Source organism: Cnephaeus nilssonii (genome assembly GCF_951640355.1).
Source record: "Cnephaeus nilssonii genome assembly, chromosome: 23".
Classification (NCBI taxonomy): domain Eukaryota; kingdom Metazoa; phylum Chordata; class Mammalia; order Chiroptera; family Vespertilionidae; genus Cnephaeus; species Cnephaeus nilssonii.
Window position 1 is genome coordinate 5,185,133 of NC_137094.1, and position 16,832 is coordinate 5,201,964.

A 16,832-nucleotide genomic window follows, 5' to 3' on the forward strand; every position below is an offset into this window, starting at 1 on the left:
TAGATCTACTCGAAACAAAATTTTGTTCCTAAAATCTCAACTAAGTATTTGGGGAAAAGCAATGTGATTATCTCATTAAAGTCATTCATGCTATATTACAAATGACTGGCAGTCATAAAATGTTTTTTTTTGGGGGGGATGTTTACATTTTACCACAATATATTCTCAAACTCAGTGGGTGTTTGATGAATAGAATGTGTGAGGTTGATATTTGGGGTGTGAGCGAGCCTTGTATTGGCCATATCACCTGTTTCCTGTAGGACCACACAGGCGTAAACACCTTGTCCTCATCCCTGTTAACTCTCATTTAATGGCTGTTAGCTAATGATCATCCTATCTGATAAAGGGAATATACTAATTGACCATCACATCCTCACAAAGATGGTGGCACCCATAGGGGCAGCAGGCGCACACCACGGCCTAGCCCGCCCCCAGGTGGGTCCGGCTGCTCTGCATGCTTGCATCCGGAGTCCCCCAGTCCCCTCAGCCCCCCAGCCGCCCAGGGCTGGCCCGAGGCGCAGGCAAGCCTTGGATGTTGGCTTCCCAGATGCCCAGGGCCAGCCTGAGGCGCAGGCAAGCCTCGGAAGGCTCAGGTAACCAGGGCCGGCCGAGGCTTGCACTGCTGGCAGTGGCAGCAGCAGAGGTGTGATGGGGGTGTCGCCTTCCCCTGATCGCTGGGTCGCCTCCCGCCCCAGAGGGCTCCTGGACTGTGAGAGGGGCCAGGTCGGGCTGAGGGACCGCCCCCCCCCCCCCCCCCCCCGTCCAGTGTGTGAATTTTCATGCACCAGACCTCTAGTACGCTTTATAAAAATTGTTAAGAACTTATAATTAATTATGGTGCATTGGCAGGTTTAACATTTAATTCTATGTCTTTTAAGCTTTCTTTATTTTGGGACTAAATCAGCACATTTCTTTATAAGCAGTGTCATTTTGTTCTCCAAAAGAGAGAATGAGTTATTTGAGATTTTATTATTGCTTACTTTCAAAAGGACTTGAGGAAATTTATAGCTAAAGGTTACACAAAGTAATATACTTAATTATAAAAGAGCAAGTTTTTAAAGTAGGCAGGAAAAGATTCTTCCAGGCTTCTGAAATGAACAGATTATTCTAATAAGTGAATTTGGCTTTGGTTTTCTCACTGTTAAAACTAAAATAGAAACATGGTGCTGTTAAGTTTCATTTTCTAGCTAGAAAAAGCCCGATAGATAATTCATGAATAGTGACATAGTATTTTCTGGAGCTGAAGTCAAGGTGAGCATTCTCTGCTATTTTGAGGGCTTAGGTACATTGATGAAAGTGTTGATGAACTATTCTTATACCTTCTTTGAAATATGACCCTTGGTACCTTCATTTTTTTATATATGCTGTGTGATTTGTATATTAGCAGTACTTACATGTTTAAAGGGTATCTGATTTCAGTCTTTGGGGAGAAATCAGTTATTTTGTTCTTTATCATATTTGTTTTTTAAAATTTTGGATTTCAAGAAGACTTAGGGAAGTTGTGTATGTTTCTTAGACTTACCAGAATTGAATTACTAGACGAGGCTGAAGAGGTTTCCTCCTGAGAAACACAGATGTTGTTGCTGGAACAAATCCCTCCTCAGCAGGTCATTTTGGCCCCAGCTTTCTTCAGTCCACTCAGGTGCTCTGCCTAAAAAGCTCCTCTGAGTCCCTCGTTTTCAATCATTAGAGCGACCTGCAGCACACAATGTCCAATGTTGTACAGAATCATTACATAATGGAGAAGGTTTCAATGTGTGCTCTTGTAAAAATGTCAATTTTCTCTTTAATTTGTAATAGATATTATCTCGCATAAAAGCAAACAAAATGTTAGAAGTTATAATTGCCTTTTAATATTATTGAAGATGTAACAGTCTTCTCTGATTTTAATTTCCTCATTTGAAACTTTCATGAATGTTTTTAGATTCTTGAATCAGACCATTTTAAAGTTAATCATTCTAATTAAATTAAAAATAGCAGTAACAGAAATTTCAGAGAATGTAGACTGAGCAGGAAAAACACTTACGATGCTAGTCAAAATTTGAAATTAGAGCCAAGTAGTCCATGTAGGTCTTAAAAAATAACCTGGATGGAGGTGACCAGGCTTGTGGCCCATGTGGGTTTTGCTTTTTTAGCAACCATAGAATGGGTACATAAGAAGCTCTTTTGAGATATGATATAAAAATAGAATTATCTTGAGCACTTTGAAAATGTACTCAGCAGATTTAGTTTCAAGTCCTTGTTTGGTACTGTTAGCAGGAACGTTACATAGATTATCTCATATTAGAGGCCCAGTGCATGAAATTTGTGCACTGGCGGGGGCGGGGGGGGGGGTTTCCTCAGCCCGGCCTGTGCCCTCTCGCAGTCTGGGAGCCCTCAGGGGATGTCTGACTAATGGCCTAAGCTGGCAGTCGGACATTCTTAGTGCTGCCGTGGAGGCAGGAGAGGCTCCTGCCACCTTGTTTTATGAGTAGTCACTTTATTCCCATTTTACAAAGGAGAAAATCGAGGCTAAGAGCTGTTATAAGGTTACTAGAGGCCCGGTGCATGACATTCGTGCACTGGGGGGAGGGTGTCCCTCAGCCCACCCTGTGCCCTCTCGCAGTCCGGGACCCCTTGTGGGATGTTTTTAGCGCTGCCACGGAGGCGGAAGAGGCTCCCGCCACTGCCACTGTGCTCACCAGCCGTGAGTCTGGCTTCTGGCTGAGCGGCGCTCCCCCTGTGGGAGCACACTGGTCACCAGGGGGCAGCTCCAGCGTTGAGCGTCTGCCCCCTGGTGGTCAGTGCGTGTCATAGCGACCGGTCTTTCCCCTGTTCGATTTGCATATTAGCCTTTTGTTACATAGGATACTGCTGGTAGGCAGTAGTAGCCTTGATGTTTCAGTCCATTGGGGCTGCTGTAACAAAATACCATAGACCGAGTAACTTATTAAACAACAAGAGTTTATGTCTCACCGTTTTGGAAGCTGAGAAGTCCATGATCAGGGGGCCAGCGTGGTCACATTCTGGTGACGGCCTTCTCCCTGCTTCATACAGGTGTCTGCTCGTTGTGTCCTCATGTGGAAGGATCAGGGAGCTCTGTGGGGTCTCTTTGATAAGAACACTAATCATTCGCGAAGGTTCCACCCTCATGACCTAAGCACCCCCCACCAAAGGCCTCTCCTCCTAATACTGTTACCGTTGGGGGTTAGGATTCAGTATGTGAATTTTGGGGGACACATTCAGACTATCGCAGTTGGGCTGCAGACTTGGACCTCTGAACTGCTAAACCATTTTTTTCTCCTTAGGTATGGGGACATCCTCTGTCCCCAGAACATCCCTCCCATCCTCTCCCATTCACTCTTGATCAGAAAGTGACTTTTCCTTCTTCTGAACTCGGACCCACAGTGTGTGCCGTTTCTCTAAACCTTTGGCTTCGTACGGTCACTCGTTCTGCATGTGATGGGTGACGGTCTGTCCGCTCTATCATGAAGCAGTGACTCTGGTGCCTTCCTGCCAGCCACCTACCCAGGACCTTGCAGGGTGATGTCCCCCAGGGGGCCAATCACTGAACAATTGTCGAATTAACACCCGGAGTTTGTGTTCATCAGGTAGCACCGTCTCCACAGGACAACAGCTTTAATTCAGGGGACTGAGGACAGTGGGAAGGGAAGTGCCTGAATAAGATGGTCTGCCTTGCTTGGCTAACTGGGCTCAAATACTTGGCTGTGCTTTTTCTCTTAAGTGCTAATGTGGGTTTAAATTGCCGGTGTTTATCCCAGGAAGGAAGGCATGGTGCCTGTGAATTATAGGTTCATCTTCCCTGAAATATTAACCATTGCACTTTATTGTTTTGTACTTTCAATGTTAGAAATGTGAAATAAAGCTATAAGGAACATAGAAAAATGAATCCACACCCATTCTACGTTCCTGTGTTATGAATCTGTTTTGTTTTGCCCACATCTGCTGCTCTGTATTAAAAACAATTTGATAGTTAGGTGGATGGTGGATGTGAATCTCTTTAATTTAAAAAAGAAGCCTTTGGGTCCACACCAACATAATTATCATCTCCAAACAAAAATGGAAGATCCCTTTACTGTATTACCATGAATATTTATGCCAAAGGGAGTACTTTATGTTTAGCATTTTCCAGAACATTTTATTTGTTTGGAGTAAAAGTAATTGCACTACTATTGGATAGAATAACATGGTTTTTTGGAGGATAATCTCTTTCTCATAGTGAAAAATTTCATTTGCTTCAGAAATTTTTATGGGGAACAGCCAAGTACTCAGTTACATGTCTAATAATCAGGATTCTGAGATGTCAAAGGTATTTACAAACATAAAATTTCTTTAAAGAGATATTTTCGTGGTCTCTTTGTTTTAAAAATTGTATTTACATTTCATTCAGTTATTTTGGCTTTTCCCATTAAAAAATGGAGCTCTTTATTCTTAAGAGTTTGCCCATCATGATATTCAGTATTCCTCATATACCATAGAGCATCTTATGTATTAATTGTGTGAAAAATATGTTTATAGAAATTCTATTCAGAGAATCTTCCTTAAAATGTGTATTAAGAAGTGGGGTTCTAAATCAGACACCACACAAACCAACACTTCCTTTAGCACCTGTAAGTGGTGTAGACCGCCTAATGTACTCTGGTCTTTTTTTTTTTTAAGCTCAGATTTCTTTCCAGAGGGCACAAGGATCAGCCACAAACTAAATTTCAGGCCTTGAGGAAGGATAAAAGTGTGCAAAAGACTGGAGGGCGGGGGTCTTCAGCTGAAAGAGGGGTTGCTGGTTGGACAGGGCAGTGCTCCGTTCCTAAGAGTGCGCTCAGAGGGAGGAGGGTGGCCCGGCTGCCGTGTGCAGTCTGAGCCTTTGCCTGGCCCTGATTGGCCCACAGTGAGTGCGTGGATAAGGGGAGACTTCTAGGGGATCCAGACACTTGACTAGAAAAGAGGCCTGTGTAATAAATATACTGCATACGAATGTGCTGTAGATGCATTTTTTATGGGAATTTAAAATGGATTCTGCAGGTGCCAGATCTGGGGAAATGGGAGAGTCATGAGGATTTGTTCATTTTCTATATCCTATATCCTATATCCTATATCAGGAAGCTGCTTTCCCTCTGCCTGGCCACTGGCCTTCTTGTCTGAGGGCAGAGTGTCCGGCAGTGGGATACTTCCCCCTGATTACAGGACAGAGAGGGGCTCCCTTAAATAGCACCCGGGTTGCTGGGATTGGAGGCAGCCAGTGGACCTCTTTCCTCTTCGGGTTTGTAGAGGCACTGGTTCCCTCCGGGGCCGCGTGTAGCCTGAACGTGTGTCCTGGGAGAGAGCCGAGTTCTGCTGTTTCTGTTTCCTTCCCACGTGTCAGCTGCCTGGGCTGTAGGAGAAGCTAATGGAGTCCCAGGCCCGGGAGAGAGGGCTTCTTTTGCTCCGTGAACCGCTGGACCCGGGGCCCTGAGCAGCCTGAGTTAGCAGAGCAGAGTCTGTATGACCAACTGATAAAGGATCCTTTTTGTTTCTTTAAGGGGGAGAGCTAAAGATCCCATTTATTCTGGTATAAAATAATTTTAATATCTTATCCAAGTTGGAGGTGGAATACTATTTACCTCCTAAGTAGAGGGAGAAAAAAGAAGTACATTTTTTCACACTTTTCTCTCACTGATAACATTCCTAACCTACTTCTTCAGATTGTTTTTCATTCAGTAATTCCAGACTCTTACTTTGCAAAGAGGATGTTTCTGCAGTCTGTGAAAATGGCACATTCATCGCCTCTCTGCTTCTCTGGGACGCCGTGTGCCTTGTAATGTGCACAGCCTCTGTCGTCTTCAGGTTCAGTGTGTTTGTCGGTTGCACAGGAGAAACAGAGCCACGTGGTTTTGGAATTGGCAGGAAGCTCACCTCATGCTCCTCTGCATACGGGCACTGCATGCCTAGCAATGCGCCTGCCTGGTGGCCTCTCCTTGAACGTGAAGAGTGACTGGGCCCGCACCCTTCTCGGGGCTCTCCACTGACTTTTGGGTTGTTGCTGCCGCCAGAAAGATCTTCACCTTCAGACACAACCTACGCCTCCCTAATTCCATTTACTATCTCCTGGTTCAGCCTTTGGAGCTACCTAAAGCACATGGTCCCTTTTTTGTAGGCCTACTGATAAATTCTGATTTTTATTTGACGTGTACATTTCTGATTGCCTTTTTTTAAAAGAAAAGTGGGTTAGTCTTTCATGTGGAATTGATGAGTTGATTTTTTAAAAATTTTAAAGTAATATTTTCAAGGACTGTCTGGTGCTCTATTTCTGCAACTTCTTTTCCTCTCTGCTGCCCAAGTTTTTTCTCTGCACGGAAACCTTACCAAGATGTTATTGCCCCAAAGAGAAAAGTGGTAATTGCTCAAAGGCTCATGGTTGGTCTAATCTGGGGGTGGGGTACCTTTTTTCTGCCAAGGGCCATTTGGATATTTATAACTTCATTTGCGGGCCACACCTAATGATCAGCTTAAAAATTAGCCTGCGATATTGGATCACACATTTAATTAACTCACCCCTAGCACCTTGGCGGGACCAAATGATTTCTCGGGCCTTAAACAGCCCTCAGGCCAGACGTTCCCCACCCCTGATCTAAGCAATGGCAGGGCTTTATCAGGAAGACTAGCGTTCCCGTTGCAGGAAAAATCCTGCAATAGGGTTTCCTGCTGCACTCTACCCCGCCCTGCCTGCTCTCCTTCCTTCTCCCCCGGCCCCGCCTCCACTCCTCCCTTCTCCCCCGGCCTCGCCTCCGCGCCTCCCTTCTCCCCCAGCCCCGCCTCTGCTCCTCCCTTCTCCCCCAGCCCCGCCCCTTCTCCCCCGGCCCCGCCTGCTCAACTTCCTTCTCCTTCAGCCCCGCCTCCGCTCCTCCCTTCTCCTCCCCCCAGCTTGCTTGCTTCTCTGAAGCTTTGCTCCCTTCTGCAGCTCTTGGCTTCTTTCTAAGCTGTCTTGATATGCAAATTAGCCGCCATCTTTGTTGGGGTAATTTGCATATTCGTACTGATTGTTTGGTGGGCGTGGTTTGGGCGTAGCGAAGGTGCAGTCAATTTGCATATTTGTCTATTATTAGATAGGATTACCAACTGGTGCTGCTCTGGAGGTCCCTGACGGACTGGTTAAAGGTTCCCTTTCTGGGAGAGCGGGAAATGTGATTAACTTAAGTCTCCGTTTGATGGGGGCCTAGCTTAAAGGACTCCATGTTGGCCCTTGAATTATCTTTCTAACACACTGGAGTATATATTTAAAAATAGTTAAAGTGGTAAATTTCATGTTATACATATTCTATCACAATAAAAAAAGAACATTCTTATGTACATGTCTCACATTGAAGGGGAAAGATGTTCAGCAACGCAAAAACCTAAATCTTAAGGGACCGTCCAGATGGAGTGAGCCGAACACGCTGGCGTCCATATGTTGCTTTATGTTTTCTTCCTTCAGCCAGGTATGGTTCTCGTTTCCTAATGTGAAATTTATTTATTTTCACAGGAAGGAGAAGCTGATGCGATGCTCTCAATGCCGAGTTGCCAAATACTGTGGTGCTAAGTGTCAGGTAAGGATGCCCAGCTGTAAGTGAGACCTTCAAGTTCTCCAACTTCAGCCTGTCCTCCGCTATGCCTGTTGGCCTCTCTCTGCTTCTGCACAATCTTTGCCTTATTTTAACTTATTTTCTTTTTGTTTAAAATACCATATGTATATGGTAAAAAGTTACATAGGTTACACACACACACACACACACACACATACATACACATACTAGTAGACAGAAAATTAAACTTTTACTCCTCTCCATCCTCTGTCCTCCTGACCTCAATCCTGTTTCTCAGAGATGACTACTGTTAAGTGTCTTTGTAGCATTTTCTGTGTAAACATAGTCATATATCTATATCCTTTATTTAAAAAAAACAGATACCGGTTATTTGGCACAAATTCTTATATGCCTTGATTTTGTTTTTCATTTAATAATCTATCTAGAGGAACTCTTGGTATCATCCCAATTTTTCCATTATGAATACACCACAATCATAATTTTCCCATTAATGAATGCTTAAGTATTTCCCAGTGTTCCCTAATGCCATTAATGTACTGGGCATCCTTCTGTGCACAGCTTTGCACACTTCCACAAATTAGTTTGTAGGATAACTTCTCAGTTGTATTGATTAGTAAAAGGATATATGCATTTTGAACTTTTAAAGATCATGGCAAATTGCTTTCCAAGAGTTTGAGTTAATTTATAACAACTGACAGTCTATGAAAGTACTGCTGTTAACATATTTGAAATTCTTTAAAGGATGTATAATTAACATTCAACATGACCTTTACTTCTTACCTTCTGATTAATTATGTGATAAATGTAATTAAGCTCTAATGAATTGTGTCATAATAAAAAGTCTAATTGGAAGTTTTCTGTCTGTGTCACTTGCTCCCACCCTCCACCCATCCTTTTTGCTTCTTATTTTGGTGTGTGTGGTGTGTGTGAGTGTGTCTGTTCTGTGTATGCACATGTACCTCCTCAAGCTTCTTCTTTTCCTTTAAAATCTAGGCCATGCTTATCTGAGGGACTTTCTTTATCCCACTTTCTCTCTTGAAAGTGATTTCTCCAAAGTGGTCTTAATGGAAAAGAAACTAAAACGTACAAAAAACTCAGAGGACCCACATTTCTATGACAATTCTGCCATTAGCTAGTGAAGTTATCCTGGAGAAAAAACTTAAACTTCTGGGCCTCAGCTTCCTAATCTGTATTATTAGACATCTATTATGTACCTGGCACAGTTTTATTCTATTTATTTTTAAAGGAATATTGAGAGGATTGGTCACTATTATTATGCTATATTATTAATAAGGAAACTTATTAGCTATAGGCTAGCAAGCCACTTACTAAATGTCCTATAGCTAGTAGGCTCTGGAGTTTGGGAGATGAACCGAGGCAGTTAGAATTTAGACTTTTAATTTCTCTTCTAATCCTAAATTTTATTCTTCCTCTAACATTCTAATTAGGTATTATTTCCCTTTTTCTTTTGTATTTGCCGGATTTTTGTCTTATTTTATTTTATAATAAGGATACACTCTATCCCTAAGGAACACAAAGCAAAATATATAAAAACAAAAGGTTAGAAATAACACCTTCCTAATAAAAGTAGGGAATTGGAAAAAAAATTAAATTATTTTTACCTCATTTTGTAAACCAAAAATTCTGTCCAAGTTAGAAAGGTACCAGATTTAGGTCAGACCATTAGCAATAGTAATAACAAAAGGAAAACATGAAAACAAACCCATGCTTTTTCTACAACAAAAATTCTAGGAAGACGTTTTATGGTGATCTTTTGTCTGTTTTATTCGTATGAGGCAGAGCTGCATGTGTCAGGGGACTTCAGGTTAAGCAGATGACATATAGAATTGATGAATTCACATTTCACTTGACACAAATCTTTTAGATGAACATCCTTTCTGTTCTTAATCGCCTGAACGTTTACTTTGATTTTCCTCTGTTTTCATGAGTGTTTTTTCCCCAAGTCACCTTCTCCTTTTGCAGTACAATGAAGAAAAACCTGTTATCTGATTAGAATGAGTAAAGGGAGTGTGGTGGGTGGATATGTCATTTTGATTCATGATAGTCCATGTATTTTTATCACATATATTAGCTATTTACTGTGGCATCAATAATAATGTCGCCATCTGATATACTGTAGGAGGTAATGGGAAATAACCTAGTATGATGAAAGGTACCTTATATAACACCAGTGAGTGTGTGTGGGGGTGGACGAGTGTGTAGAGGTGGGATGGGAGTCAAAGATTGGCCAGAACATATGCATTTAAACTGCTCTGTTTAGCTCAACCTTAAGGAACAGCATTAAATATTATAATTATTGTGGATACCTACAAAGCAGCCCAAAATTAAACTGACAAACTGAACTATGAACAGTAATGAACAGGAGGCACAAGCACTTGGAGTGGAAATTGATAGAGAGGAGGTGAGTCTATAGCATAAAACCTATAATATGTTCACCCCGGGGGGCCATAACTTCAGTTCACTAGCTGAGCGTGTGATGTGTGGGGCGATGCCATCAATGAGTTCTTTATGAGAGGCTGTTGAGGTATTACGGGATGTAATGTCCCTTGTGCCCGTAAGGATGGAATCAGTACCTTTTGTTTTTAAACATAAGCAATATAAGAATAAATTTTCAGTACAAAAAACAACACAACATAAAATAATGCAGAGGAAACAGGAAAAGTCTCCCCCCAGCTTCTTGCCACTATTTCTACTTCTGCTCCCAGAGGTGACCTCTGTGTGCGTGTTGGGAGAGGCGGATGTACACCAGTCTGTTAGTCTGTGCCTCAGCTATAGTGTACACATGGAGGGACATGTTTACTGCTGTGTACAGCACTGTTTCTGGTATTGGCCAAGGTGTTTTCTCATCAGTGCCTTTGTACTACTCTGTATGCCTTAGTATGAGGCATCATGTGTATAGCGGGGTTAGGTATGGGAGCCAGTCTTATTTCTGTATTAGCATGATCAGAGCATCAAGATGATTATTAGACCAAAGGGGAGGAGCAGGTGAAGTTTTCCTATAAAACAGCATTCTTTTAAAAAAATATATACTTTATTGATTTTTTTACAGAGAGGAAGGGAGAGGGATAGAGAGATAGAAACATCGATGAGAGAGAAACATCGATCAACTGCCTCCTGCACACCTCCTACTGGGGATGTGCCCGCAACCAAGGTACATGCCCTTGACCGGAATTGAACCTGGGACCCTTCAGTCCACAGACCGACGCTCTATCCGCTGAGCCAAACCGGTTAGGGCTAAAACAGCATTCTTAAAATTTGAAATATAGATAGCAAGTAAATCAATTTCAAATAAATTTGCAAATTATTATTTCATCTTGGTAGGATTTAATATGATTCATAATATGCACATTTTTAATTGAATTAATTGCGGAGCAAAATAAGCAGCTGGGTATTGCATCAAATTGCAATTTACACGCTTTTAAAAAGTACTATATTAGCAGAGGGAGGCTCTTTTATGTTGATAATTATAGGCCTCTTTAAGAATGTGAATCATATTTTTGGGTTTGTATTTTATGCTTAGTTGTAGAATGATTTGATTCATTTTTGATGAATCCCATACTTAGTAAGCACTGAATAGAGTGATTTAATAACGTGATTTCTAGAATATCATACCGAAGTGGGGCTAATGAAGAAAGACAAGCCCTTTGTTTACTTCAGCAACACCTCTATGCCAGGCTTTAGACGGTTAGGACGTGCGGAGTGTTCTGTGGAGAAGTTGGCTTCATATCTAATACTGTATAAAGGTTAAAATTACTTGATCATATTTACATTTTTTACTTCTAAAAATGTTTGTGGATTGCCTGGCCAGCATGGCTCAATGGTTGAGCGTCGACCTATGACCCAGGAGGTCAAGGTTCGATTCCCGGTCAGGGCACATGCCCGGGTTGCAGTTTGATCCCCGGTGGGGGGCGTGCAAGAGGCAGCCAATCAGTGATTCTCTCTTACCATTGATGCTTCTATCTCTCTCTCCCTCTCCCTTCCTCTCTTAAGTCAATGAAAATATATTTTTAAAAGATGTCTGGGGTCCTGAGATTTTCTTTTCTCATTTTCCACTTGTCTGGCGAGTGACCCCATTACTCCTGTGACTGCAGTTGGCATCTGAACATTAATAATTCCTTGAGACGCCATCTGCAGCCCCTCCTTCCTCCCGAGCACCAGACTTTGAAGGCAGCTGCCCTCCGAGGTGGCCTCCTCTGTCCTGTTTCTGCAGTCTGTCCCCTTGCCCCCACGTTCCGACCTACAGAAACTGGTTAACCCTCGCAGCCATGAGGGCCCTGCTAGTTCACTTGGGGAGTTAAACACTATATAGTTACTTGTGTTGGGGAGATAAAATGCTTGCGCCTCACCTGCCATGTTCAGCTAGAACCCAGCATGGACATTAATCTGGCACGGAAGTTTCTTTCAAAGATTAGAAGTCCATAGACGTGAGGGATTTATTTTGCCCTTCCAGATAAAACCTATCAACGAGCTCATTCCACCTTGATATGTCTCTTAACAGATCAGAGTGGTTGGCAAACTTTCTGTCGAAGGGCTGGATAATAAATATTTTAGTCTTTGTGGGCCATAAGATTTTTTTGTCATAAGTTCTCAATTCTGTTGGCACAGTCGGAAATGAGTGAGTGAAACTGAGTGTGGCTCTGTTTCAGGAAAACTTGGTGAAAACAACTGGCAGAATGGATTGGACCTGCACCCTGCACTAGATGATGATTGGCTTAGTTTTGAGCACTGAGGTTCTTTCTTACCATTTGCCTTCTCAATGAACCATTTTCCTAAGAAGTAATAGCTGATTCTTCTTTCTTCTCTTCCATCAACTTCGTGCCCGGTGACCATCCTGCCGCCTCACCCCTTTATATTTGGCCCGACCTGTCTGATTTGAGCAAGGCTGGTGGGAAGGTGCTCTGGCTCTTCATTTGATACCGCTTTCCGTAGCCTTTAAAGCGATAGTCTCATGTCTGTCACCAGTCTCCAGCATGCTCGAAGGAGATTTCACGTAAGATTTTAATCAATACCTGTCAGTCAGCGCGGCTTGTTAGACAGCCTGCTTAGCTGTCCCGTTTCCGTTTCCCAGATTCCAGCTTTTCAGGTCTTTATCTGTCACCTTGTAATTCAGTGCTGGATTACATTTGAGGCATAAAGAAGGAGATATTATTTACTTGCTATTAAGTGGTCTCCATTACAAATTTTCACTTCTGTGTAAACCTAACATGGGCAGGTTTCTAACCTATTTTGACACAATTTAGATATTTGTTGGGAATGGATATTACAAAATTACAGGTTTTAATTATTGCGAGTCTGCCTTACAGATTATCGAGTCCATTCCTCTTACTGAATAAATGTCTACTGTGCCCAAGTCATGAATTACATGTTCTTTTTTACCCAAAACAGATTCGGTATGTGCCGACCTTTCTCATTTTTCACCCACCACAATAATAAGCTGCTCAAAATTGAGTTTTCATTCCAACGAAAACCTAATGTTTAACAGTATTTAAATATGTTATTGAGCTGTATCCAAGGAGGGAGGGAAATGTTATGTTAATAGTGCAAAGGTTATTTTGAGTAAGAATGAAAAAGTAAATTAATTTTCTATTTCTATTGTAACATTACATCAGTCCTCTCCTTTTGTAATCAAGCAATCAAGATCAAGACACATTGTTTAAAAATAATTGTTAAAAAGTTTACTGTCCTTTTACTTTTTGGATGGCCTTAATTTCAAATAATTGATGACAAGTATACAGAAAATTATATCTCCTAAATGGTACTAGTTTTAGAATAAATTATGAGATATCTATTGAACACCTGCTACATGCAAAATGCATGAATTGGTAGTACACTTATTTAAGGAAATCAAACATAAACAAAGCTAAATTGTTAAAACAGTTTACTGAGTCTTTACATTACAAAAGATTTCATTGGTATCACCAAAAGAATTCACTGAAGTGTTTTTTAAATATTAATACATGTAAATCATTCTTTGGATTATAGGTTATCCAAAATAATCATTAAAAAGTTGTGTTTATTAAACAGTAATTTTGCTTTTTCTTTTATATAAAAATGCTTCTCCCTAAATCACAGTTACTAGACATAGGATAATTTGCTTTTATTTATAAATATGATACATGATATTTATACAAATTCAAACAGTATTGGGAAAGTATAAGGAGAAAGGCAGAAACAGCCTTTTTGTAAAGGAAAAGTTGGAAAAATTATTACCAGTTTTTCAGTATGTTAAACAAATTTACCAAGAGTATTCTTAAAATCATGACTTGGGGTGGTGAACATAGCATATAGGGTGTACAGATGATGTGTTGAAGAATTGTGCACCTGAAACCTGCATAATTTGGTTAACCAGTGTCACCCCAATAAATTTAATAAAAAGGAAAAAATGTTAGGATTAATTGCATTATAAATGTTACTTCTGTGCCAACAATATGCACACTAAAAATTTTGATATTCATTACCAAAAACCCGTCATAAATTAGGAGAAACTTACAATTCTACCAATAAGGTTATAGTCCCCACTTCCCTATACATAGCCTAGACATTTCTAAATATCGTCAGTTTCATTCAACTTTGCTAAATTAATGGGTCACCTATGTTATCTAATTTCTGCTAGCATTTCTTTGGTCATTGGTATGGTTTCTATTTTTTGTTTGCTTTTTCTTTCTTAGGCATGCTTTTCTTTCTTTCTTTCTTTCTTTCTTTCTTTCTTTCTTTCTTTCTTTCTTTCTTTCTTTCTTTCTTTTTTAAATATATTTTATTGATTTTTTACAGAGAGAAAGAGAGAGGGATAGAGAGTTAGAAACATCGATGAGAGAGAAACATCGATCAGCTGCCTCTTGCACACCCCCTACTGGGGATGTGCCCGCAACCAAGGTATATGCCTTTGACCGGAATCGAACCTGGGACCTTTCAGTCCACAGGCCGACGCTCTATCCACTGAGCCAAACCGGTTTCGGCAGGCATGTTTTTCTTAATCATGCCCTATACCTTTCTTTGTCTTTTTAAAATTGAAATATTCATCCTTTTAGTTACGTTGTAAGACCTTGCATTTTAGATACCTTTAGCATTGTCTATATGTATGTTTTAGATTTTGTTTTTCTTGTTTGTACTGTATCTTCCAATCTTGTGTATGGTATTAGGTTTTCTCTTTCTGATGTGCAAAAGTGATTTATTTTTATGTAGTTTAATATGTACATCTTTTCTTTTATGGTTTCTGGTTTTTATGTCCTGCTTAGAAACATTTCCCTCACCTCAATATTATAAAATGTTAATACCATAGTGCAATAGTTCAGTGATAAGTCTAGAATAGTGTTTTGTTGTTTCATCTATTTAACATATAGAATGACCTCCTTTTTAGTTTAGTCCAGTGGTCGGCAAACTCATTAGTCAACAGAGCGGCAAACCGCGGCTTGCGAGCTGCATGTGGCTTGTGAGCTGCAGTTTGCCGACCACTGGTTTAGTCTAGCTCAGTGGTTTTTCAGCCTTAGCTACAGATAGAATCCCCACAGTGATTGAAAGTGATTCAGATCCTGCTTCTGTCTCATTGGTCAGAATCTCAGGGTTGGTCTTAGGCCTGGTATTTAAAAAATATTTTTTATGTATGTGTGTGGTGTGTGTAACTGTGTAGCATTGTTCTAGATCTAGAATTTTCTGCTCTCTCAGACCCAACTCCACCTTTCTATGATAATTTTTATTATACTCTCTACTATCTTGAAATGAAATTTCATAGGTAATATAATCTACTAGTTACCTATTTTCAGAATTCAGTATCAGTATAATTCCATAAGTGAAACATAAAGGAGAGAGAGAATGAAAATAACTTATAATTAAACAATGTGTATTTTAGTATGTAAATGCTCAGTTGTGACTAGACTAGAAGACAACTAAGAAGTCATGTACATGCACATGTACAGATCACTGTGTAAAGGGAAGTACAAAATGCAGATCAGAAAATGTGTTTTATTATTAATGCAAACACTATGAGTGGTGGTGCCTTTGTGGTATGCTTTTATGAAATATTGAATAACTTTAGCTAACGTTCTTAAAACAGTCTTCCTTTGATTTACCTAGAAAATTCAGTGCTATTGAGACATGTCTAGGCATAAATGTCTGATTGGACATCTAAAAGTCATGTTGGATTTGGAACAGTTCTTTATTGTATGGAACTGCCCTGCACAGGATGTCCTGCATCTCTGGTTCCTGGCCACTAAGTGCCCAAGGTACTCCTCAAGCACCATTATAAAAAGTACCCTGTACATTTCCCAAAGAACCCCAGGATTATCCCTGTCGGGAAGCACTGGCTTAGTTAATTAGTTTATGTTCTGAATCAATATAAATATGATAACACATATGAAAATTCAGGGTGGGACAAAAGTAGGTTGTTACAGTTGTTAGTATAGAAAATAATACAATAATGTATAATAATAAAAGTGTAATATGCTAATTAGACAGGACAGCCAAACGACCTTCCAGATGTCCTTCCGGACGACCTTCCAGATGAAGCCATGGGATGAGGCAGAGCTGGCCGCCGCGGCGGGCAGGGGGCTGAGGCAGAGGTGGTTAGGGGCGATCAGGCAGGTAGGCAGAGTGGTTAGGGGCGATCAGGCAGGCAGGTGAGTGGTTGGGGTGATCAGGCAGTCAGGCAAGCGGTTAGGGGTGATCAGGCAGGCATGCAGAGTGGTTAGGAGCAATCAGGTGGGTAGGTGAGTGGTTAGGGGCGATGAGGCAGGCAGGCAGAGTGATTAGGGGTGATGAGGCAGGCAGGTGAGTAGTTAGGGGCAATGAGGCAGGCAGGAAGGCAGAGTGGTTAGGGGTGATCAGGCAGACAGACAAGTGGTTAGGGGTGATCAGGCAGGCAGGCAGGCAAGTGGTTAGGAGCCAGCGAACCCATATTGCAAGAGGGATGTCCGAGTGCCAGTCGGACATCCCCCAAGGGGTCCTGGATTGCGAGAGGGTGCAGGCCAGGCTGAGGGACCCCTGACCCCCCCCCCCCCCCGTGCACAAATTTCGTGCACCGGGCCTCTAGTTAATAAATAATAATACAAAAATAATCTTTGTGTTTTACATACTCACAGCTGTAAACCTACTTTTGCCCCACCCTGTATATAGAGTCTGAAGTTGTTTTTGTCATGCATGTACTAAAAAATGGAATTAAGTCATAGATGTCTTTCATTTCCTTCTTTTCCATCTAAACTCTTGTCTCCCATTGTCTTTGTTTCTTAACACAGTATTTTAATTTCCTTTATCTTTCATGCT

General features: G+C 41.2%; 1 protein-coding gene across 1 annotated transcript in view; it reads left to right on the top strand.

Annotated features, from left to right (window-relative positions):
- SMYD3 (SET and MYND domain containing 3) overlaps positions 1 to 16,832 on the top strand; it is a 519,877-nt gene that overhangs the window by 101,856 nt on the left and 401,189 nt on the right. The window contains exon 2 of the mRNA XM_079763811.1: positions 7,496 to 7,559. Within this exon, the coding sequence (XP_079619937.1) occupies positions 7,496 to 7,559 (64 nt within the window). The remainder of the gene's footprint in view (positions 1 to 7,495; positions 7,560 to 16,832) is intronic.